This window comes from Apium graveolens, chromosome 2, assembly GCF_009905375.1.
Source record: "Apium graveolens cultivar Ventura chromosome 2, ASM990537v1, whole genome shotgun sequence".
Taxonomy (NCBI): domain Eukaryota; kingdom Viridiplantae; phylum Streptophyta; class Magnoliopsida; order Apiales; family Apiaceae; genus Apium; species Apium graveolens.
This window is the reverse complement of record NC_133648.1, coordinates 243863135-243887297: the sequence shown is the minus strand read 5'-3', so window position 1 is coordinate 243887297 and position 24163 is coordinate 243863135. Positions and strand designations below refer to the sequence as shown.

The following is a 24163-nucleotide window of genomic DNA, read 5'->3' as shown; positions in this document are numbered from 1 at the left end:
ATGCCAATTTCAAAGTCTATCAGATGGATGTCAAGAGTGCATTTCTAAATGGGGAATTGGAGGAAGAAGTTTATGTAAGCCAACCTCCAGGTTTTGAAGATCCAAATTTTCCAAACCATGTGTATTATTTGTTGAAAGCACTCTATGGACTAAAGCAAGCACCTAGAGCCTGGTATGAGACTTTGTCAAAGTTCCTTCTAGATAATCACTTCACAAGAGGTACTGTTGACAAAACTCTCTTCTTTAGAAATGTTAATGGCTCTAAGTTACTTGTACAAATTTATGTAGATGATATTATATTTGGATCTACAGATGATAAACTTTGTAAAAAGTTTGCTAAATTAATGCAAAGTAAATATGAAATGAGCATGATGGGAGAGCTAACTTACTTTCTTGGTTTACAAGTTAAACAAGTTAGTGGTGGAATTTTCATTAGTCAAACTAAATATATTTATGATCTTTTAAAGAAGTTTGACTTAATGGATTGTTCACCTGCAAAAACTCCCATGGCCACTGCCACCAAGCTTGAATTAAACAAGGCTGAAAAGTCTGTGGATATTACAAGTTATAGAGGCATGGTTGGCTCACTTTTATATTTAACTGCCAGTAGACCTGATATTATGTTTTCTACATGTCTCTGTGCTAGATTTCAAGCTGACCCTAAAGAATCTCACTTAGTGGCTATTAAAAGAATTTTCAGATATCTCAAGGGGACTCCAAATCTAGGAATTTGGTACCCTAGAGAGTCTGGTTTTGATCTAATTGGCTACTCAGATGCAGATTATGCAGGTTGCAAAATAGACAGGAAAAGCACAACAGACACCTGTCAATTTCTAGGGAACAAGCTTGTATCATGGTTCAGCAAGAAGCAGAATTCTGTTTCCACATCAACAGCTGAAGCTGAGTACATTGCAGCTGGTAGTTGCTGTGCACAAATACTATGGATGAGGAACCAGTTATTTGACTATGGTATAACTGTTGACAAAATTCCAATATTTTGTGACAACACAAGTGCCATTGCCATTACTGAAAATCCAGTGCAGCACTCAAGAACCAAGCACATTGATATCAAGTACCACTTCATTAGGGAACATGTGATGAAAGGTACAGTGGAACTTCATTTTGTTCCAAGTGAAAAATAGATTGCAGACATATTTACCAAGCCACTTGATGAATCAACATTCACAAGATTAGTAAGTGAGTTAGGTATGCTCAACTATTCATAATCTATGTCATCTATGTAATCTGTCTTGTAGCCTGAAATGAATTTGCTGCAAGAACAAAGTTGGCTTTAATCAAGACTTATCCTGTCAACGGATATTCCCTATCCGTTGAAAGCCAAAATTGTTCTATCAACGGATATTCGTCATCCGTTGAAAGACAAATACATTTCTGGTAATTTTATCCTTCAACGGATAAAATGGTGTTGTTCATCAATGGATAACTATTTACCTTATCCGTTGATGTGTCACGTCAGTGAGTCACAGCCGTTGATTCTTTTACTCAACCGTTGATACAGATATACAGTGTTGTATGTATTTGTATTTACGGTAGTTTTCAGAATTTCTACAGTTTTATTTATTCCTGAATGGCTGTCACTTACTTAAAAGTATCATTTAATTATTTTATTTATGTTTTAATTCAAGAAAGTATAAAAGCCCAATTGAATTCTTATTTTCACTTTACACTTTCTTGCAATTATCATTCTCTTTCTCTTTCAATTCTCAAGTTTTTCTCTGCAACCTCTACTCACAACAATGGCACCAGTAGTCAAAATTATGTCTCAAACAGGATTTGTTTATGAAAAGAATAATTTCATAGTCTTGGTTGAAAAGAATGAAGCCCATTCTGATTATCACAAGATGATGGACTTCATCAAGAACTGCAAACTGAGCTATGCAATGCTGGAAGCCCCAACCATCTACTGTGAAGTGATTGAGGAAATTTGGACAACTGCAGAGTTCAACTCCACAGATATGACTATTGCCTTCTCTCTCAAAGGTAAGGACTATTGCATTAATTGTGATGATATACAATCTTGCTTTAAGTTGCCTGAGAATAATGCCATGACACCGCATACTGATAAAGATGTCTCTGCAATGCTAGATTCCATAGGCTATGCTTTTGATTCTGCTAGTTTAGGTAGTATTAGAAGGAAAGGCCTTAGGAAAGAATGGAGTTTTCTTGGAGATGCCTTTATTAAGGTTTTCTCTGGGAAGATTAGCAATTTTGATGCTATCACTTCATCTCTTGTTAATATGCTCTATATGCTAGTTTCTGATAGGTACTTTAATTTTAGCAACTGTGTTATGCTAGAATTAGGTTCCAGATTAGGCAACAAAGCTAATAGACCACATAACATCTACTTTGCTAGATTCTTTATGTTATTGGCTAACCATGTTGCTGAAGGTTTGGTTATATCCAATGAGAATAATAAACTCAAATGCTGGGCACAAGAGAAAAGGGTCCTTGCAGACCTTTTGAGAATGAACCTCAACAGCCAGGTGCCATTGGTATACTTGCCAATCATGAATGCACCACAGGTAAGTGAGGTAAATGTTTCTATAACTCCTACTATTTCCAACCCCAATGTTTCTTTGCCTTCTAGTGTGGCTATGGAACCTGTGTCATTGTCCAAACAGGCTCCTACCAAAGCCACCAAATCTAAAGTTTCCAAAGTCAAGTCAAAGAAACCTACCTCTGTTGTTTCTTAAAAAACAACAGTTGTAACAACTACCATAAACCCTGAAGGGAGTGAACAGGGTGTGAGTGGTGAGGGGAAGGGTGAACATCAAAAAGCCCCCCAGGATAAGGTGGGAGAGGTGAGTGGTACCCAAACCAGCCAAGCCACAGTCTCTCAAAAGACTGTGGTGGTTCAAAAGGAGTCCAGCATATCCCTAGTTGCATCCTCCCAAAAGGATGTAACTATTGAAAATAGTCCCCAACCAGGGACACAGAACAAAAGAGGGAGGGACACTGAAGCTACACATTCACCAATTCAAGCCTTTTCAAGGAAGAAGAAGGCCAAAACCCTAGTTTCCACACAAGGGACACACACAGCACAGATACATCCACCAGTATCTGTGCCTTCTCAAATTCAGCTTGATGTGATTCCAGCAAATGTGGAATCACAGCCCCATTCTCTCAATATAGAAACACACCATTCATCAAACTCTCCAACACCCTCTCTGGATGTGGATATGATATTCACATCAATTCATGATTCTCCCTCATTAAAACTCAGGGAGGAGCCCCACTCAAAACCTGGTGATCATCATCTTTTAGATGATTTGTTGGATCATCAGCAAATTCTTTCAGATGTAGTTGCAGACTCTGTGTCACCACACTTAAAATCAATCCACACAGATTCAACAATTATGTCACTTTCTATATCTACATCTTTTCCTTCTTCAACGGGTATCTCTCATCCGTTGACAAGTGGTTGTTCTTCAACGGATAAGCTTAACAGCAGTTATCCGTTGATACCATCAGTTTCCACTTCAACGGATATTCCCTATCCGTTGATGGTCTCTACACACTTAACAGAAACAATTCCAACTGTAGAGGACATGGAAACTGTACAATCACTTTTAGGGTTGAGGGAAGGGAGTGATTTTTTGAGTGAGAGGCTGGGTTGCTCCCAGGCAAAAGGAGAGGTTGAGAGTCACCATATGCATGCTATTTCTTCCAGCATGGCAAAAGTGAGTGAGAGGAGTGCCACCTTAGAAGGTGAGGGTGAGGGTGTGAGGGTGTGTGTGAGCCAGGGGGAGCCCCTGATGCAAGAACAGAGAGAAATTGAGAGAAAGGCAGGTACAGAAGCTATAAGGGTGGATCCAACCATTGCTAGTGAGTTAATGAAAGTGGATGATGCAGATAAGGAAAGACAATTTCAGCAACATTACAAAGCTGTCATTGATAACATTTCCTTGGATGCTGACACTTTTACTCACCCTGTTTCAGCCCTTCAATTTTTGGCTGCTCAGGGCAATGTGGAGGCAGAACAGACACTACACATTGTACACACTTCAAAATCTCTTCTCAGAGACAAAGCTGCTGTCAACAGGCTGCCTTCTCAAGTTGGTGAGCCATCTGAAGAATTTGGAGTAAATTCTAATGATGATGACACTAATTCTTTGAATGAGAGCATGAACTTAGGGGGAGTAGAAGGCCCAAGTTCTGCTCCTGCTCTTCCTGAATGGGCACTGGCCAAATCACCAACACCAGGAGAATTTGGTGTCACTTTGGTCAGACAAGTCATGACAATTCAGAAGGCCTTTCAGGAGACTCAAGATGCTGGTACCAAGGCAATTCTTCAAGCTCATCTGGAATCTCTGCATCTCTTGCAGTTGCAGCATTACCAGCAAAATCTAAGTGTGGATGAGCTCAAGCAGGACATTGCTGATCTGAAATCTTACAATGCTGAGAAATTGGATTCAGTTATACCCTATGGTACTATGCAAGATTTGTTGGGGAGACTGAGGAAAGCATCTGATGCTGACAAGAGGCTGGCCAGATTGGAAGATAGGGTTCAAATCATTGAAGACTCTATGGTCACCATTCTTCAGAATCAACAAACTCAAACAAATCTACTGATGCAGCTGGCAAAAGCACAAGGCTTGACCCCTACCCTTGATGATAACAAAAAGGGGGAGAATAAAGGGGAAGGGGAAGGAGAGCCATCTATAACAACAACAGTTCAGATTTCTCAAGTGCTAGTTCCTGTCATCACAACTTCTCCACCAATTCAAGTCAAAGGAAAGCTAGATGGAATTGATCTAATCCAGATAGCAGCAGCTGAATTGCAAGTCAAAGAGCAAAGGAAGAAGATTGATGAAAAGATGCAACTAATATTTGGTTCTACAACTTCTCAATCACAATCTGTGAAGCATAGCACAAAAGTGGAATCAATTATTATGAAACTCAAGCCAGTAGAGAGGCATAAGGATGGAGAAACTTCTTTCAAAGATCTGCAACCTATGGTTCTCAAGCCCAACAACAGCTTCAACAAGGACTCTACAAAGAACCCTCTAAGCCTTGCTCAAATGAAAGGAGTGGATTTTCCTCTTCCAAAGCCTGATGAAGACAAGCTTTTGGGTAGAAGTATCATAAAGCTCAAAGAGAACATGGATGAGGCTGTAAGGAGGAACATTGCTGTTATCTTTAGAGAGGGAAAGAGCATCTATGTGATGCAAGGACATCCCAAATTCTCAATAGCCAAGAGGGAAGAAACCAAGAGGTTGAAGGAAGAAGCCAAACAGCTAAAGGCTAACAAAAGAGCACAAGCAAAGCTTGAAAAACAGCTAAAGTTAAGTCAGGCTGAAGAACAGAAAGAAATTGAAGACAAAGGTGAAGATAGAGCTATGGGGGACATGGTTGGTACTGAGATGGAGGAAAGAAGTAAGGAAGAATGGCAGAAAGGGAATAGAAAGAAGGTCAATGCAAAGAGAAAGATGGTAGATGAGACTGAAGAAAACCAATCAATATCCAAACCACTACCCTCTATTCCTGAACCCATTGTACCTGACCCCTTCATAAACATTCATGGTGAAATAATCATTCCCAAAGAGGAACCAATTGATTGGGACACCATCAAATTGCCCACCTTTCTAACCTCTTTTACACCACCAAAGAAGCAGAAAAGAAGAACTAAATTGTAATAACCCCAATTTTTGAGAAATTTTGAAACCCTTATGAATAGTGTTTCTGCTGAACGAGAAAACTTTTTATGCCACGCTATGTAGGGGTTCTGTTATTGATCTTATGGGATATTATTAGTACTCTATGTGGTATATAAGTGTATGTAAAGATCGTCAGAATCCAATTCCGAACACTTTGATTTTTCCCGGAAATCCACAAGATACGGAGAGAATTGAGTATAAGGTAACAGGATAAAAAGGATTTAAATTAAAGGATTATAATAGAGGATCATAAAAAGGAATATAATGTATTGAGAAAGGTTAAGGGAGCCTAAGTAATAAGATCCCGGGTGTGATCCTTCAAACGATAAACGAGAACGAAAGTTAAGCGAACCGTATAACAGATCAGCGGTCATTAGGCAAACGATTAGGAAGTTAATCAAAGGGATTAGCGGGAAGGATGTCATCCAACCAATAGAAAGAGGACAAGGAAGGGAGGATGACATCATGAGGATGACATAAGCATGACATGGGAAGGAAGGAGGTGTGGTAGCTTTGTAACCACACAATTTCAAGGGCAAGAAAGTAATTGACTAAAGCAAGCACAAAAACCAATCAACCAAGCCAAGTAAAATCATTTTCATCAAAAATAAAAGCAACCAAGGCTTTGTTCTTCATTGCTCACGGCTTTTCACTATTCAAAAGGCAAGAGAAATTCAAAATCCAAGATCCAAGCTTCCTAAATTGGTAAGATAATTCCCTAATCATCTTCATGCTTAGTTAGGACTATATCATGAGTTTAAGCCATTAATTCCTTCTCAATCTTCTTCATTTAATCAAAGAAGAAGACAATGAATAGTGTTTTCAAGTTTTTAACTTGAACTTTTCTTGTTTTTCTTGAAGATCCAAGCATTCTTAAGACTTCTCCAAGCTTCTTAAGGCTTCCTAGCTCCACCCACCACTTCAAGGAAGGTATACCATCTCCAAACCCTAGATTCCTATATATTATAAGATGATTTTGATTAGTGGGTTGATATTGTAGCTTGTTGTTATGATTTAGAGTTTGGGATTTGGAATGGTAGTGAAATGGAATGGTAATTGTTGTGGTTTTGATTTAAAGGAACTTAAGTATGATTAAAGTTAAGTTTAAGCATAAGTATGAATGATTAAATTGAATTGGTTGGGGTTGTTATGATGTGATAAGGATGGATGTTGGTTGTATGTTGGATTTGAGGTTGGTTTGTGGTTGGTTTTGTATGGTTTAAAATTTGGAAATCGCGTAAACATAGCCGTCGTAACGTCCGATTTTCTTTGGACTGTTTTTGTGCATAGCATTAGGACCCGAGAACCCCCTGCTAGATTATGACCACTGCCATGATTAGATAGCTCATGTTACGAGCTTCGTTTTGATATGTAGTTCGTTTGATTCCGATGCACGGTTTAGGAGAAACGGCCGTTTCAAGTAACGGCGTTTCGTGAACGAAACTTTTTCCCTCGCCTTACTTTGAAACATAGGTTAAAGACCAAAAAGGGTTAATTAATGTATGAAACATTTATGGTAAGTGTGTTAGGCAGTTGGTAAGACATTCGCGAAGGAATCGCTTTAAAACTCGTAAAGGTTAAATTATTAAAAATGGTGGAGCCGAGGGTACCCGAGTGGCTTAAGCGAATCGGTGAGCGCAAAACAAGCGTTAGAGTCTAAGTTAGTTAAAGTATAGGTTTACAAGTGATTTTGGTTTAATTCCAACTTACTTGTTGTTTATAGGTTATCAGACTCGTCCCGAGCCTTTCTCACCCCCAAGTCGCTCAGGCAAGTTTTCTACCCGTTATACTGTTGTTGTGATGAATATATGTATATGCATTATCTTGCGATAGATGCATGTTGGTTAATTAGCAAATGTTGCAATATATTGAAGCATGCTGATATGGTATATATATGCATGCCTGTTTCATATTCTTGCCATATATATCTGTTGGTTCAGTTGATAATACCTATGCTAGAGGATAGCGGTAACTTGCATATACCCTTAGTATAGGGACCCAAAGGTGAAAATATTTTCTAAAACCGGGAGTCGAGGATCCCGAGTACATTTTGTATACATGGATATGGATATATATATATATATATATTTATATATATATATGGTTATAGTTTTTCCAAACTATTAATCGAATAAGGTTTATTCGATAACTTTAAACTTTATTTTATTATTGAGTATTATTTCGAATATTATTCGAAGGCGTATGACTCCTTTATATTAAATGAATATTATTTTGAATATTCATTCGAGGACTTATGACTCTTTTATATTATTTAATGAATATTATTTTGAATATTCATTCGAGGACTTAAGACTCTTTTATATTATTTAATGAATATTATTTGAATATTCATTCGAGGGTTATGACTCAGTTTATTTTATTATTTCAATATGATTTGAATATTCATCGGAGGATTTATGACTCCTTTTATTTTATTAATTGAATATTATTTGAATATTCATTCGAGGGCTTATGACTTAGTTTATATTATTTAATGAATATTATTTGAATATTCATTTGAGGATCTATGACTCCGATTATTTGCTGAAATATATTCTTTATTTTATTAAAGAATAAGGTGTTAATAATCAAACTTATTTTCGATTATTCAAATAAAGATAATACTTTCATATAAGTATATCTTTGGTTATTTAATACTCGTTTCAAGTATAAGTTTTAATACTTCTACTTCAATTATTTTTATAAAGATTATTCTTATGGGAATATTATTTAAATAATAATATTCAGTCATTTTCTAAATATTCTGGGGACTGATTTACTTCATTAAATCAGCTTTACTCCAAACACTCTATAAAGTGTTTTCGAGTCTTCAAAATGATTTTTAAAAGTTAGAGCGGATCCCAAAACTCAATTTTATATTTAAGATCTTCCTTTTTAAGGGGATTTAAATACTCGCTTAAAACCTGAGGGATCCGGCTCTGTGGTGTATTTTATATTCGCAACAAGGTTGCAGTTTTGGTAAATGAATTGATTACTTACCCAACGTTCGGAAAGTAAGTCCATCTATTGAGTCGGCATAAGCAACATGGGCTCAGTGGGCGTCCATGATAGTGTAAGTGGCTCAGTGGGAGTCCATCAAATGCATAAGTGGCTGAGTGGCAGTCCAGCATAAGGTCCTAATTATGACCAGGGTGATGACCAGTGGGGAATTCGTCCATCTACTAGTAGAAAAGGTTACTAATGGGTATCTTTGCCTGATCAGCAAGATATCTGGTTTATGCCAAAGGTTTTCTTTTCCTTCCAAATTCATTGGATATTGCAACTCTGTTCATACTTTACATAACAGAGGTTCCAGGAAATGTTTTAGAGATATATATATGTGGATATATATATCGGGACTAAATAAAGTATCTCATAACTTTTTCATTCAATAATATTTCAAAGATTGAATCTATTCAAATCTTGTCTTGTAGTCTCATCTATGTGATGAACTTTTGAAACTGATTATAACTTGAACGATGGTAGTTCAAGTAGTATTGGGAAATATATAAGTATATTGGGGTATTTGGTAACCTCATCTTTTAAACTTATATCTAATTAATAATTGTCTTATGAATGACAAAGATTTTCAGAAAAACGTTGAGACAAGGTTAGATATATGAGATCACCTTGCAACGATATTTTTTATACAGTTATACACTAAGACTTTGTGTATATTATGCATGGAAGAGGACTTCCAATATTTTGAAAAGTATATATGTATATATACTGAATATTTTGCGACTTCATCGCATTAAGATATCAAACTTGGTTCATTTCTTTTGACCAAGACTTTCATGAGTATTATGAGTAGGCTCATATATTGTAAATCATTATACATATTATTTTGGTGGGCTTGCTGCTCACCCTTGCTTTATTTCTTCATCACACAACAACAGTTAGGAAAGATGGCCAGACTCCAGCAGACCCAGCGCAAGTGCGTGGGAAGCGTCCCGCGTCTTCCCGTTGATGTTGTAGCTGCTATAGCTGCAGAGGTAGATCTATTGTAGACCAGACCATCTACTTTTGAGAATCAATTATGTATAATTATAACTTGTGGCAGATAATGGCAATTAACTGTAAATTTATCAAGTAATCATTTTGGGTTGTAACAACTTTTAAATTGTGGATTCAAAGACTTGTACTTATTTAAATTTCATCTCTGAGACTATAACGGGTTGTGGTGTGCGTTAGTGTGGGGTCACAGCATAAGGTTATTTATTATTAATTAAGTGAAGTGATATTGTGGAAAGAAAGACCGTGACGACCCGGATCCCCGACCCCGGATCTGGGGGTGTTACAGAAATGGTATCAGAGCTAAGCGTTATAAACCTCAGAGATGATGGGACGTTAAGATAATAAGTTAACTAAGATAATAAGAACTCTTGCCAAGTTCATAGTCGGGCTACCTAACGTAGCACTGACAGTTAAAACCCTTATGAGAACCCTTATAAATATCGTGATAGGAGCGTAGTTCGTTATCGTATATGGTAGCGGGACTCCGAACCCTGAGGTTGAGGAGCAACATCGCGATGATATTTTATTACTAATTGGAGATCAGATTTTGGATCCGATAGAGTGTCCTAATGCAGGACCGGATGATGTTGATATTGAGGATTTAGTGGTTGAGGATGTTGTCCTAGAAGGGATAGTTGTTGAGGAGGATCCCATGGAGGATCCTGACAGGATTGGATAAAGGACCACTGATGAATTGATGACCATGGTTTGGTCGACTACCAGAGGTAGGATTGGCCGGTCACTACCGGAGGTTCGTTCAAGTTGTAAAGATAGTAGCCCCTTTAACGCGGCTTACTCGTAAGACTGAGAAGTTCGAATGGACAGAGAAATGCGAGAACAGCTTTCAAGAACTGAAGCAGAGGTTGGTGATGGCCCCTATGCTGGCATTGCCGGATGGAAAAAGGAGATTTTGTGATTTGTAAGTGACGCTTCGCATAAGGAATTAGGGTGCTTCTTAGCACAACAAGATAATCGCGTCTGCGTCAAGACAATTAAGGTAATATGAAATTCAATATCCCCGCCCATGAGCTTAGGCTCGTGGCAATAGTTTTACCCTAAAGATCGGAGGCACTACTTGTATGGAGAGAAGTGCGAGAATTACCTAAGCCATAAGTGCTCTAGTACATTTTCACGTAGAAAGAGCTCAACATATGCCAGAGGAGGCAGTTAGAGCTAATCAAGAATAATGATTGGGAGATTCCTTATCATTCGGGGAAAGCCAATATGGTGGCTGATGCCCTTAGTAAAAAGGAGAGACTCAAGATGATAATGTCTTTTGGAGAGTTTATAAGAGATTTTGAGAAAATGGAAATAGAAGTGAAGGTAACCGGAGCCGGTATCGAAAAGCTGTTTGAGATTGCAATACAGCCCGAATTATTGGAAAAGATCATATTGTGCCAGAAAAAGTTATGAATGAAGGCAGGGAGCCAACAATTAGATAAAAGATTAATATCGAGAAAGATGATAAGGGAATAATGAGGTATTCCTATAGAATTTGGGTTCCGAAAGTTCAAGAGCGTAAGGATGAGAACTTAGATGAGAGCCATAGTTTGAGGAATAAGATTTAGAGTAAACCCTGAACGTGATAGTCAGGGAGGTCACCATCAAGATAGAAGGAACCCATGACATAATGGAGTGGAAAATAAGGATTTTAAATTAAAAGATGACCCCAATTATGGGGAGTAGGATGAAACATTTCATACTAAGGAAACAGAAAGTCGAGTAAGGAAAGGAGACCCAAGACGGTACTCCTATACGGAAATTCATGGACCTGTCTAAAAAGAACTTAGACTATTATCCCCAACCACCACCCTGAGGAGACAGTGCGGTGAGAAATTCTTTCAGGACCTTTAAGTCGCTAAGCTCTCAGAGTTCCATGGAACAAGCTGACCCAGCCGAGGTAAGAGCCTGGCTAAAGGAAATAGAGGAATCATTTGAGATTCTAAATGATTGACGAATCACAAAAGACTGTTTTTATCACTTACCCTCCCAAGAGAGAGACCACCCGCTGGTGAAAGGCCAAGGAAGGCACGGACCAAGAGATTATAATAAACTGATTTAAGTTCAGTCAATTGTTTTCGGGAAAGTAATTCCTAAAGATAAGGAGATAGTGTAAAAGCTTTAGAGCCAGAACAAAGGCAGACGAGTATGATGAATTATGAATCTAAGATGTAAAAGTTGTCAAGATTCGTTCTGAAGACACGAATCCAGAATGACGGGATGTTTGAAATCAATGCTTATGTTGTGTTGGTTCATGAAATAATGATAAGAGAAAGGAATATAACGACAATAGAGTTTGAGGAATGATAAGGGAGTTGGGTATGAGGAAACCCTAAAGACTCGTAGAAATAGAAATAGAAGAGTATGTAATCGTCAGGATGAGGGTGATTCACCATGAGTTAAAATTGATGGTTGAGGGCATAAGAGATACATATATTTTTTCCCCTGTAAGTTGGGAAGATTCGGGGAAACCTTGAGATAATTCGAAGGATAAATAATGAGACGCGGATAGACTAAGGGGATAAGAAAGTAAGAAATTAAGAAAATTGGATGAAGGAAGTGACCTTCAAGAAGGTGAAGTGTAAGACCGGTGGCATGATACCCAGAAAGGGAGACGCCAGATATGAAAGATATCCCAACATTGAGGTGACTGTTGAGATAAACAACAAAAGTAAATAAGGAATTATTAAGAAGAAGTTCACGTTGAACACGACCAATATCTTCCAGAACATCCATGTTATCGTTACCAGATTAGGCAAGAAAAGCGGATAACCGTTGTTATCTTTTGGAGGCCATTTTGATTAACCTCATTTTGTATACAGATGTTATTGTGAAATTAGGCATTTACTATCGAGGTGGGAATGATGAATAAGATAATCTATCAAGGTTATATGACTTAATTTATCCATGGAAGGATGCATGTACCTTTTTAAAGGTGGAATTAAGAATAGAACATCGGTAACTTAAAACAAATCCTAGGGGAATGCATAAAGGTTGGCATTTCACCCTTAATAGGGATAGTATGAGTTTTGACAGTATGAATTGGAAAGGATTAAGGTAATAATAACCTTTAAGGATCAGTGGAGAAACTTTTCAGAAGTATATAGACAATGGTTCTAGTAATAGTGAATGGTATTTTGATATGCCCTGTATCTAGGGAATACAGGAGGAACGATTGAAGGATAACCTTAGAGGTTTTACAAGGAGAAAGGTAATATTCAAAATTCTCAAGAATAAAAATGTTGATAAAGGAAATATGACGTAATTATAATGTTGCCAAGTGGGGCACGTGTTAAACCACGAGAAAGTATGGATCGAACCAGTAATGGTCGAAATTGTTCAGGACAATTAGGACTTAAGATAAAAGATGTTCTAATTATGATTGAGAGTCAGTCATGACAGTGATTAACCTCTAAAGACTGAGGGGATAACTTATGGAAAAATGGAAATTTTTTTTTTACTCATCAGATATTAAAAAAAAAAGTATTTTCACATAAGCTGTGATTGAAATAAGGTAGAAAATTTATTTGGAGGTGGTTAAAATGACATTGACTGTAAGGAAATTTTACTATCAGGAAAGGCCAAAGAGGTGGCCGACACTTTAAAGGTAAGAGGATAATTATAGGCGCTTGTGCCAAAGGAATACAGTGATGATGGTTAAAGCTATGAAGGTTGTATTATGGTTTGGAAGATTGACATTCCTTCTGATGACTGTGCAATACCCAACCGTAATAGTAGTTGGTAAAGGTTTAATTCGTGTAATCGCCATGAGCAGGCTATCTATCTTAGAAGGTACTATCTTGAGATAAGCCAGGACCATGTTTCAAAAAGGACTAGACGAACCTTTGACTTAAGTCCTCTATTTAGGGCGTATGATTAAGAATGGTATTAACCTGCTATCGGTGCTTTGATTGAAACTCTTCTGCAATTTTATATGCTTCATGTCATGTATGTATGTCAGGATCAGGAGTGTACTCCATGAATCATGAATGGTGATTATGTTACCTCCTTAGAAGGATTTGATACGACATGTATGGACTCCGTATGGTTAGCTATTAAGACTTCATGGAAAATGAATGACGACAGTAGGTCAGTGGTGGACCATAGTAAGGCAGCAATGATTCTGCGAGTATTGAGCTGATTACAACCGTGAGAGTTATATTGGAATGGGTGTTGAGATTGAGTACCACTAATCGGGTCGTGGTAGTGTATAAGTTATCATTGATAGACTAATTAAGTAGAGTATCTACCTAGTGAATTATTATTCTTTCTTATCAATAGAGAGTCGTATTATTATACGAGGAAGGTTGCGGTGCAAGCATAGAATTCAAGTAACGATGATGTCTAGAATGAGATCCCAGATTCGATTTTCGATGTCGAAGGAGTTTCAAAGGTAATTGTGTATAAGCTCGAGGAAGAGCATGGGTCCATAGAATGATGGACGGGATAGCGAAAATATTTAGGCATGGGAAATACGAGGCTATAATGCTTGATGCTGATATAAATACATATATGTTTTGTTCTTCTATGATAAACCTCTATAGTTCAGAGGTAGGTTCCAAGCCAGATATTTTGTGGCAGTATAATTTTTTTTTTCATATATACAATTCTCTTCAGTTCGTTCTTTTCTCTTCTTTTCATTTCGTGTAAGCTGAGAAGAACAACCCTTCCAGAAGGGGAGGTATTGCCGAATGACTATCTATCTGTGTGATAGAAGCCGAGTAGGATACCAGCTATTGTTTAATTGCTTGTCAAGTACTAAAGGCTGGCCACCTTCTGTACTAACTATGCGATATAACAAGTGTTCATGATCATAGTGATCTCTCAACAAATTCCTTTACTTCTATTTGATTGATCTAATTTTGGAAAATATAAACAACTGAAAAAGGAGTAATAAAGTGGTGGTAGTATGCGGAATGGGAACACATTCGTGATACTAAGGTTGACGTGGTTATTAAAAGGTTATAGAACGCTAACGAGCAAAAGTATAACCAGTATAATATTAGGAACGGAAGGTAGTAGCGATTACGAACTGGAAAAGAATGGGTACCGAGAAGCAAAAGTTCTAATGATAAAAGCTATAATGAGAGTCTGGGCAATAGACTTGAAAGAATTTGGAATGATCACTTAATTCGGATTGAGTTATCTTACGACAATAGATCATATGTCACTATCGAGATGTCGCCTTATGAGATCCTTGAGGGAAGACAATGTCGATCTCCCTTACGTTAGGATGAAGTTGTAGAGCGCAAGATGCTCGGACCCGCAGTAGTCCAAAGGACCAAGGATATGATAAATCTAATCAGAGGACGGCTAGTAGTAGCCCAAGATGGACATGATAAGTATGTTGATTTGACACGAAAGGATAAAGAGTATGAAATAGGGGACCTAGTAATGTTATAGGTATCCCTTGGAAAGGATTGATGAGGTTCGGAAAGAAAGGAAAGCTAAGTCCACCAATTTGTTGGACCCTTGGATATATTAAGACGTTTGGGAAGTTAGCATATGAGCTAGCCCTACCCCCGAACAGGTAGCAAGTCATAACGTGTTTCACGTATCAATGTTAAGGAAGTATAATTCGGATGCCAGATAAATAAAGGCATATGAGCGCATAGATATGCAACCCGACGTAACCTATATGGAGCAACCAGGAAGGGTTATAGAGTGAAAAGGAACAAGTGCTTAGGAGAAGGATTATCAAACTAGGCAGAGTTTGGTGGTAGAACCACAATGTGGGAAAATTGACTCGAGAGTTAGAAAGTGTAATGCTAAGAAAGTATCCCCATTTGTTTTCTATCTGATTCCGGGACGGAATCCTTTTAAGGAGGGGAGACTGTAATAACCCCAATTTTTGAGAAATTTTGAAACCCTTATGAATAGTGTTTCTGCTGAACGAGAAAACTTTTCATGCCACGCTATGTAGGGGTTCTGTTATTGATCTTATGGGATATTATTAGTACTCTATGTGGTATATAAGTGTATGTAAAGATCGTCAGAATCCAATTCCGAACACTTTGATTTTTCCCGGAAATCCACAAGATACGGAGAGAATTGAGTATAAGGTAACAGGATAAAAAGGATTTAAATTAAAGGATTATAATAGAGGATCATAAAAAGGAATATAATGTATTGAGAAAGGTTAAGGGAACCTAAGTAATAAGATCCCGGGTGTGATCCTTCAAACGATAAACGAGAACGAAAGTTAAGCGAACCGTATAACAGATCAGCGGTCATTAGGCAAACGATTAGGAAGTTAATCAAAGGGATTAGCGGGAAGGATGTCATCCAACCAATAGAAAGAGGACAAGGAAGGGAGGATGACATCATGAGGATGACATAAGCATGACATGGGAAGGAAGGAGGTGTGGTAGCTTTGTAACCACACAATTTTAAGGGCAAGAAAGTAATTGACTAAAGCAAGCACAAAAACCAATCAACCAAGCCAAGTAAAATCATTTTCATCAAAAATCAAAAGCAACCAAGGCTTTGTTCTTCATTGCTCACGGCTTTTCACTATTCAAAAGGCAAGAGAAATTCAAAATCCAAGATCCAAGCTTCCTAAATTGGTAAGATAATTCCCTAATCATCTTCATGCTTAGTTAGGACTATATCATGAGTTTAAGCCATTAATTCCTTCTCAATCTTCTTCATTTAATCAAAGAAGAAGACAATGAATAGTGTTTTCAAGTTTTTAACTTGAACTTTTCTTGTTTTTCTTGAAGATCCAAGCATTCTTAAGACTTCTCCAAGCTTCTTAAGGCTTCCTAGCTCCACCCACCACTTCAAGGAAGGTATACCATCTCCAAACCCTAGATTCCTATATATTATAAGATGATTTTGATTAGTGGGTTGATATTGTAGCTTGTTGTTATGATTTAGAGTTTGGGATTTGGAATGGTAGTGAAATGGAATGGTAATTGTTGTGGTTTTGATTTAAAGGAACTTAAGTATGATTAAAGTTAAGTTTAAGCATAAGTATGAATGATTAAATTGAATTGGTTGGGGTTGTTATGATGTGATAAGGATGGATGTTGGTTGTATGTTGGATTTGAGGTTGGTTTGTGGTTGGTTTTGTATGGTTTAAAATTTGGAAATCGCGTAAACATAGCCGTCGTAACGTCCGATTTTCTTTGGACTGTTTTTGTGCATAGCATTAGGACCCGAGAACCCCCTGCTAGATTATGACCACTGCCATGATTAGATAGCTCATGTTACGAGCTTCGTTTTGATATGTAGTTCGTTTGATTCCGATGCACGGTTTAGGAGAAACGGCCGTTTCAAGTAACGGCGTTTCGCGAACGAAACTTTTTCCCTCGCCTTACTTTGAAACATAGGTTAAAGACCAAAAAGGGTTAATTAATGTATGAAACATTTATGGTAAGTGTGTTAGGCAGTTGGTAAGACATTCACGAAGGAATCGCTTTAAAACTCGTAAAGGTTAAATTATTAAAAATGGTGGAGCCGAGGGTACCCGAGTGGCTTAAGCGAATCGGTGAGCGCAAAACAAACGTTAGAGTCTAAGTTAGTTAAAGTATAGGTTTACAAGTGATTTTGGTTTAATTCCAACTTACTTGTTGTTTATAGGTTATCAGACTCGTCCCGAGCCTTTCTCACCCCCAAGTCGCTCAGGCAAGTTTTCTACCCGTTATACTGTTGTTGTGATGAATATATGTATATGCATTATCTTGCGATAGATGCATGTTGGTTAATTAGCAAATGTTGCAATATATTGAAGCATGCTGATATGGTATATATATGCATGCCTGTTTCATATTCTTGCCATATATATCTGTTGGTTCAGTTGATAATACCTATGCTAGAGGATAGCGGTAACTTGCATATACCCTTAATATAGGGACCCAAAGGTGAAAATATTTTCTAAAACCGGGAGTCGAGGATCCCGAGTACATTTTGTATACATGGATATGGATATATATATATATATTTATATATATATATGGTTATAGTTTTTCCAAACTATTAATCGAATAAGGTTTATTCGATAACTTTTAACTTTATTTTATTATTGAGTATTATTTCGAATATTATTCGAAGGCGTATGACTCCTTTATATTAAATGAATATTATTTTGAATATTCATTCGAGGACTTATGACTCTTTTATATTATTTAATGAATATTATTTTGAATATTCATTCGAGGACTTAAGACTCTTTTATATTATTTAATGAATATTATTTGAATATTCATTCGAGGGTTATGACTCAGTTTATTTTATTATTTCAATATGATTTGAATATTCATCGGAGGATTTATGACTCCTTTTATTTTATTAATTGAATATTATTTGAATATTCATTCGAGGGCTTATGACTTAGTTTATATTATTTAATGAATATTATTTGAATATTCATTTGAGGATCTATGACTCCGATTATTTGCTGAAATATATTCTTTATTTTATTAAAGAATAAGGTGTTAATAATCAAACTTATTTTCGATTATTCAAATAAAGATAATACTTTCATATAAGTATATCTTTGGTTATTTAATACTCGTTTCAAGTATAAGTTTTAATACTTCTACTTCAATTATTTTTATAAAGATTATTCTTATGGGAATATTATTTAAATAATAATATTCAGTCATTTTCTAAATATTCTGGGGACTGATTTACTTCATTAAATCAGCTTTACTCCAAACACTCTATAAAGTGTTTTCGAGTCTTCAAAATGATTTTTAAAAGTTAGAGCGGATCCCAAAACTCAATTTTATATTTAAGATCTTCCTTTTTAAGGGGATTTAAATACTCGCTTAAAACCTGAGGGATCCGGCTCTGTGGTGTATTTTATATTCGCAACAAGGTTGCAGTTTTGGTAAATGAATTGATTACTTACCCAACGTTCGGAAAGTAAGTCCATCTATTGAGTCGGCATAAGCAACATGGGCTCAGTGGGCGTCCATGATAGTGTAAGTGGCTCAGTGGGAGTCCATCAAATGCATAAGTGGCTGAGTGGCAGTCCAGCATAAGGTCCTAATTATGACCAGGGTGATGACCAGTGGGGAATTCGTCCATCTACTAGTAGAAAAGGTTACTAATGGGTATCTTTGCCTGATCAGCAAGATATCTGGTTTATGCCAAAGGTTTTCTTTTCCTTCCAAATTCATTGGATATTGCAACTCTGTTCATACTTTACATAACAGAGGTTCCAGGAAATGTTTTAGAGATATATATATGTGGATATATATATCGGGACTAAATAAAGTATCTCATAACTTTTTCATTCAATAATATTTCAAAGATTGAATCTATTCAAATCTTGTCTTGTAGTCTCATCTATGTGATGAACTTTTGAAACTGATTATAACTTGAACGATGGTAGTTCAAGTAGTATTGGGAAAGATATAAGTATATTGGGGTATTTGGTAACCTCATCTTTTAAACTTATATCTAATTAATAATTGTCTTATGAATGACAAAGATTTTCAGAAAAACGTTGAGACAAGGTTAGATATATGAGATCACCTTGCAACGATATTTTTTTTATACAGTTATACACTGGGACTTTGTGTATATTATGCATGGAAGAGGACTTCCAATATTTTGAAAAGTATATATGTATATATACTGAATATTTTGCGACTTCATCGCATTAAGATATCAAACTTGGTTCATTTCTTTTGACCAAGACTTTCATGAGTATTATGAGTAGGCTCATATATTGTAAATCATTATACATATTATTTTGGTGGGCTTGCTGCTCACCCTTGCTTTATTTCTTCATCACACAACAACAGTTAGGAAAGATGGCCAGACTCCAGCAGACCCAGCGCAAGCGCGTGGGAAGCGTCCCGCGTCTTCCCGTTGATGTTGTAGCTGCTATAGCTGCAGAGGTAGATCTATTGTAGATCAGACCATCTACTTTTGAGAATCAATTATGTATAATTATAACTTGTGGCAGATAATGGCAATTAACTGTAAATTTATCAAGTAATCATTTTGGGTTGTAACAACTTTTAAATTGTGGATTCAAAGACTTGTACTTATTTAAATTTCATCTCTGAGACTATAACGGGTTGTGGTGTGCGTTAGTGTGGGGTCACAGCATAAGGTTATTTATTATTAATTAAGTGAAGTGATATTGTGGAAAGAAAGACCGTGACAACCCGGATCCCCGACCCCGGATCTGGGGGTGTTACATAAATCAACACCCTCTAAAGCCTCAATCAAATTCACACAGAAGCCTAAGCCTAAACCTCAAACCTCTAAAGATGATTATGTTCACATCTGTGACATAAAAGAATTTTCAGACATTGAACTCTATCTGGATGAGCTGGAGGATGTAAGGGGAATAGCTGCCTACAGACAGCTACCAGAAAGACTAGTGTTCAAATACAAAGGAGCTGGGGAAAGAACATGGCCTCTTCACAGAATTCTGAATGAAGGCTACTCTACCTTGATTAGAGTCTACTCAGCCATACAAAAGGATTCTGGCTTTACCAGGACTGCCAGGATTGAGATTCTCAACAAGATTGCCAACATAAGGAAAACTTGGAGGGAGCCCAATGCCTTGCCTAGAACTTTACTCATTCAAGAGAGAGGTATTATAATTCACAAATCATCTCATTGGTTGATGGAGTTCAGAGACAACAAAGGAGTCAGAAGATTTTTCAGAATTGAAGATCAGCTAAAGATTGCCAGTAATGAAACTCTCAAGGATATGCAGTCTAAGTTAGATATCAATGAAGAAGATGAAGCTGAATTCTACAGACAACTTCAACTTCAAATAGAGGAGAATGATAGGAGGCTAGGAAAGAAAACCAGGGATCAAAGGAAAAGAAAGTAATTTGCTCAGTCTAAAGGAGCACCCTTGGAAACAATGTATTTCTTCAATTTTATCTCAGCATATACACTTTTGTAGCACTTTTGAATTTCTGCTTTGTTACAGTTTATATATTTGTTAAGTATTTTGTTATCATCAAGCTAAACCCAAATTTATGCCTACAGTTCCAGTAGACATAAATAGGGGGAGATTGTTAGGAATATGTGTATTAGTTTGATGATAAGTTAAGCAAAACACTTAAGTAGAAATCTAGTGTTTGTAGCCTCAACGGATAAGACCATCTTGACTATCCGTTGAAGGAGTAGCCTTACTTAGCAATAAGTTTGGTATTGTAGCACATTTCACTCTCTGGTTTCAAGCTGTAATTCTTAGATGTTGTTAGGAAATAATCAGTCATGTTGACTACTAATGGATGTACAAATAGGAGGGCTAATTGTAAATATTTCATGCCTTGTAATTTTGTATAAGTGAAGAAGTGTCAACGGATATTGAAGACCTTCAACGGATAAGAAACAAAGCTTCGACGGATGTCTCTAATGCTTCAACGGATAAATATCCATCAACGGATAAGTGCTTCAACGGATAAAGCTTCAACTGCTAGAGCATCAACGGATAAAGCCATCAACGGATGAAAGCTTCAACGGATGCTCAGTCTCATAGCAGTTGATAGTGACAGTTAACAAAGCTGACAGAGGCACATGGATTGACAGAGATGTGGTAGCCTATTTCAGGAACAGCAGAAAAAGCAGCCGTTTTTAGTCTGGTTCAAAATGAAAAGTCAACAGATAATTCCATATTACACTGGATAAAAATGGAATAGAAACAAGTGGAGAACTATTGTCTTATTGTACTTTATCTTTGTCTTCACTTGTAAACTTGGTGATATATAAACCAAGTAGTAGCTAGTAATTAGATGTGAATTTTCCCTGAGCTGTTTAGAAATATCAAGAGAGAAAATCATCTAGTTTGTACTAGGAAGCAGCTGTGATTTAATTTTGAATCACAGATTTTCTGAAATAACACATCTCTGGTGGAACAACAAATCCACCAGAAAAGTTTTTAAGTTCTTTGTGTTCATTACATTTGTGTTTGAATATATATCTGTCTGCATCAGCTCCAAGCAATTCACACACATTTGATCACTCAAACACTTAGCCTTACAAACTGCTCAAAACTTGAAAAAGTTTTGAGATTTACATTCAACCCCCCTTCTGTAAATCTCATTGTTAGTCCACTGGGAATAACAAAGAGTTTTGTAACAGTTTATTAAAGGTCAATATAAATTGTTATGTGATTCTTCTGTTCATTACTATTATTACTTTACTTCAGTGATAAATCGATTTGTTAGTAAATTGTATCCAACCCTCTTAAACAATTAACTGTACTGGGTAACAAGTGGTATCAGAGTATTCAAATTAACTGTTAATTTAAAAATATCAAATATGTCTGGAAGTAAGTATGAAAGCATGAAAATTCCTATCCTGAAGAAAGCTGATTACTCTACATGGAGAGTAAAGATGTCGATTTTCCTTGAAGCTATTGATGATGCATATGTTGACATTATCAATAAAGGACCTCCTTATCCTGAGAAGGTTGTGTCCATGACAACAACTATTCATGAACACTACATCAGGAAAGAGAAATCAGAATGGTCAGATCCTGAGAAGGCAGCAATGCTTAAGAATGCAAAAGTTAGGAATATTCTGCACAACAGTTTGGACAATATGATATCCAACAGGGTGATTGCCTGCAAGACTGCCAAAGAGATATGGGATGCTTTGGAGATACAATACCAATGTATAATGGAAATAAAGAAGAATAGAAGAGATATTCTTGTGCAAGAGTATGAACAATTTGGTGCCAAGGATGATGAGTCAAATACTGACATTTATGATAGATTCCTGACACTTCTAAATGATCTATCATTAGTTGGAAAATAGTATGACAAGGAAGACTCAAACACCAAGTTTCCGAGAGCTCTTCCTGAAGAATTAGATACTCAAGCCTCTATAATCAGGCATCAATATGATCTTGATTTACTGACATTGGATGAAGTCTATAAAATTCTGAAAACCCATGACTTGGAGTACAACAGAGGAAAAACAGGAAGGGTCAGAAGATGAAGGTCGTGGCTCTAAATGTCGAAACTCATGAAAGCAAGGAAAAGATGAGTGAGAGTCCAGGAAGAAGGAACATTAGATCCTGAAACAGATACTGATGAGGATTCTGAGATTAAATTAGATGATACTCAAGTTGTTCAAATGGCTATCATGCTGGTGAAAGGCTTTAGAAGGATGAGGTTTGCAAAACCACAAATAAAAGGTGGTTTTAACAAAAAGTACTCTAGTGATGGAAAAGGAAAATTCAGAAAGAATAAGGGACTGTACACCAAGGGAAGGAAGTTTGACAAGGATAAGGTGACTTATTATAACTGCAATGAAAGGGGACATCTGTCTACTAAGTGCCCCAAGTCAACTGGAAAGGCATTGTTCACATCAAACTCTAACAAATACTGGATGGACACATCAGGAACTGACAATGATGATGAATGTTATGCACTCATGGAGAGGATGTGTCAGGAACTGATAAGGTACCTTCAGTTGTTTTCCCTATAGATACTAATAACATGTTTGAATTGAAAACTTTCTTATATTCTCTGCATGTTAATTTCAAGAATAAATCAGTTGAAAATGACAGTCTAATTGCTGAGAATAAAGAACTTAGGAAAAAATGATTATTTAGAAGCTGAGTTAGTATGCATGCATGAAAATGAAAAAGCTTGTAAAAAGGCTCAACATAATGAAGCTTAGATAAATATTAAGTATGTCATGCTAGAGGAAACTCTTGAAAAAGAAAGAGAAGTATTTAAAACATGGTTGACTTCAGGAAGAAAAGTTCATAACTTCATTAGTGACAAAAACTGGAAAGAAGGTCTAGGTTATAATAAATTTATTGATAGGAATATTAATAAAGTTATTAATAACACCATACTTGTGAAATTTTTCAGAACTGATGAAAATGGAATAAAGTTCATGTATGAAGTAGGGTCTACCTCTAAGATTTCTGATAAGAAGAAAGTTGAATTTAGAGTCAAGGAAAAGAAAGATAAAAATATAGATCTTCTCTCTAAAAATCAACTAGAAAAGAAAATTTGTGAAGTGACTGCTGGGACTCACAAATCTAGTGTAAAAAGAGGTAGAAATGGAAAACAGGGAATAAATAAAGCAAGCAATTATAAGTACATTACTGATGCTCCTAGAAAAGCTTGTTTTAACTATGGTAATACTCATCATATAGGTATTGATTACAGGAAGATTAATAATAAAGCCACTAAAATTCCCGAGTCTGATATTAGTGGTAGATCGGTATTTTACAAACCACAGAACCCTTGTTTTCACTGTGGTAACATTTGGCATTCTGTTTACACGTGTAAAGATGATCATATATGTAACGACCGAGAAATTACATTTGTATTATATTCTAATAAAGATAATTTATGTGTATTATTATGTGATTAAGTGTGTTGAGTCGTAAAACCCTAACTGCTATGTGCTACGTGTTGTCTATTTTGATCGGAATGTGTTTCGAGTATTTATTGAGTGTTTTATTGTAAGTTATAGGTTTTATATCAAAATTTGTACAGCTCAAACAGTGTTTTAAAAGC

The 24163-nt window shown here is 36.5% G+C and overlaps 1 protein-coding gene across 1 annotated transcript; it reads left to right on the top strand.

Annotated features, from left to right (window-relative positions):
* The first annotated feature begins 22016 nt into the window (after nt 1-22016).
* LOC141698627 (uncharacterized) lies at nt 22017-22439 on the top strand. The gene has a single exon (XM_074503402.1). It carries the CDS (start codon nt 22017-22019, stop codon nt 22437-22439), a length of 423 nt encoding a protein of 140 aa, XP_074359503.1.
* Nucleotides 22440-24163: the final 1724 nt, after the last annotated feature.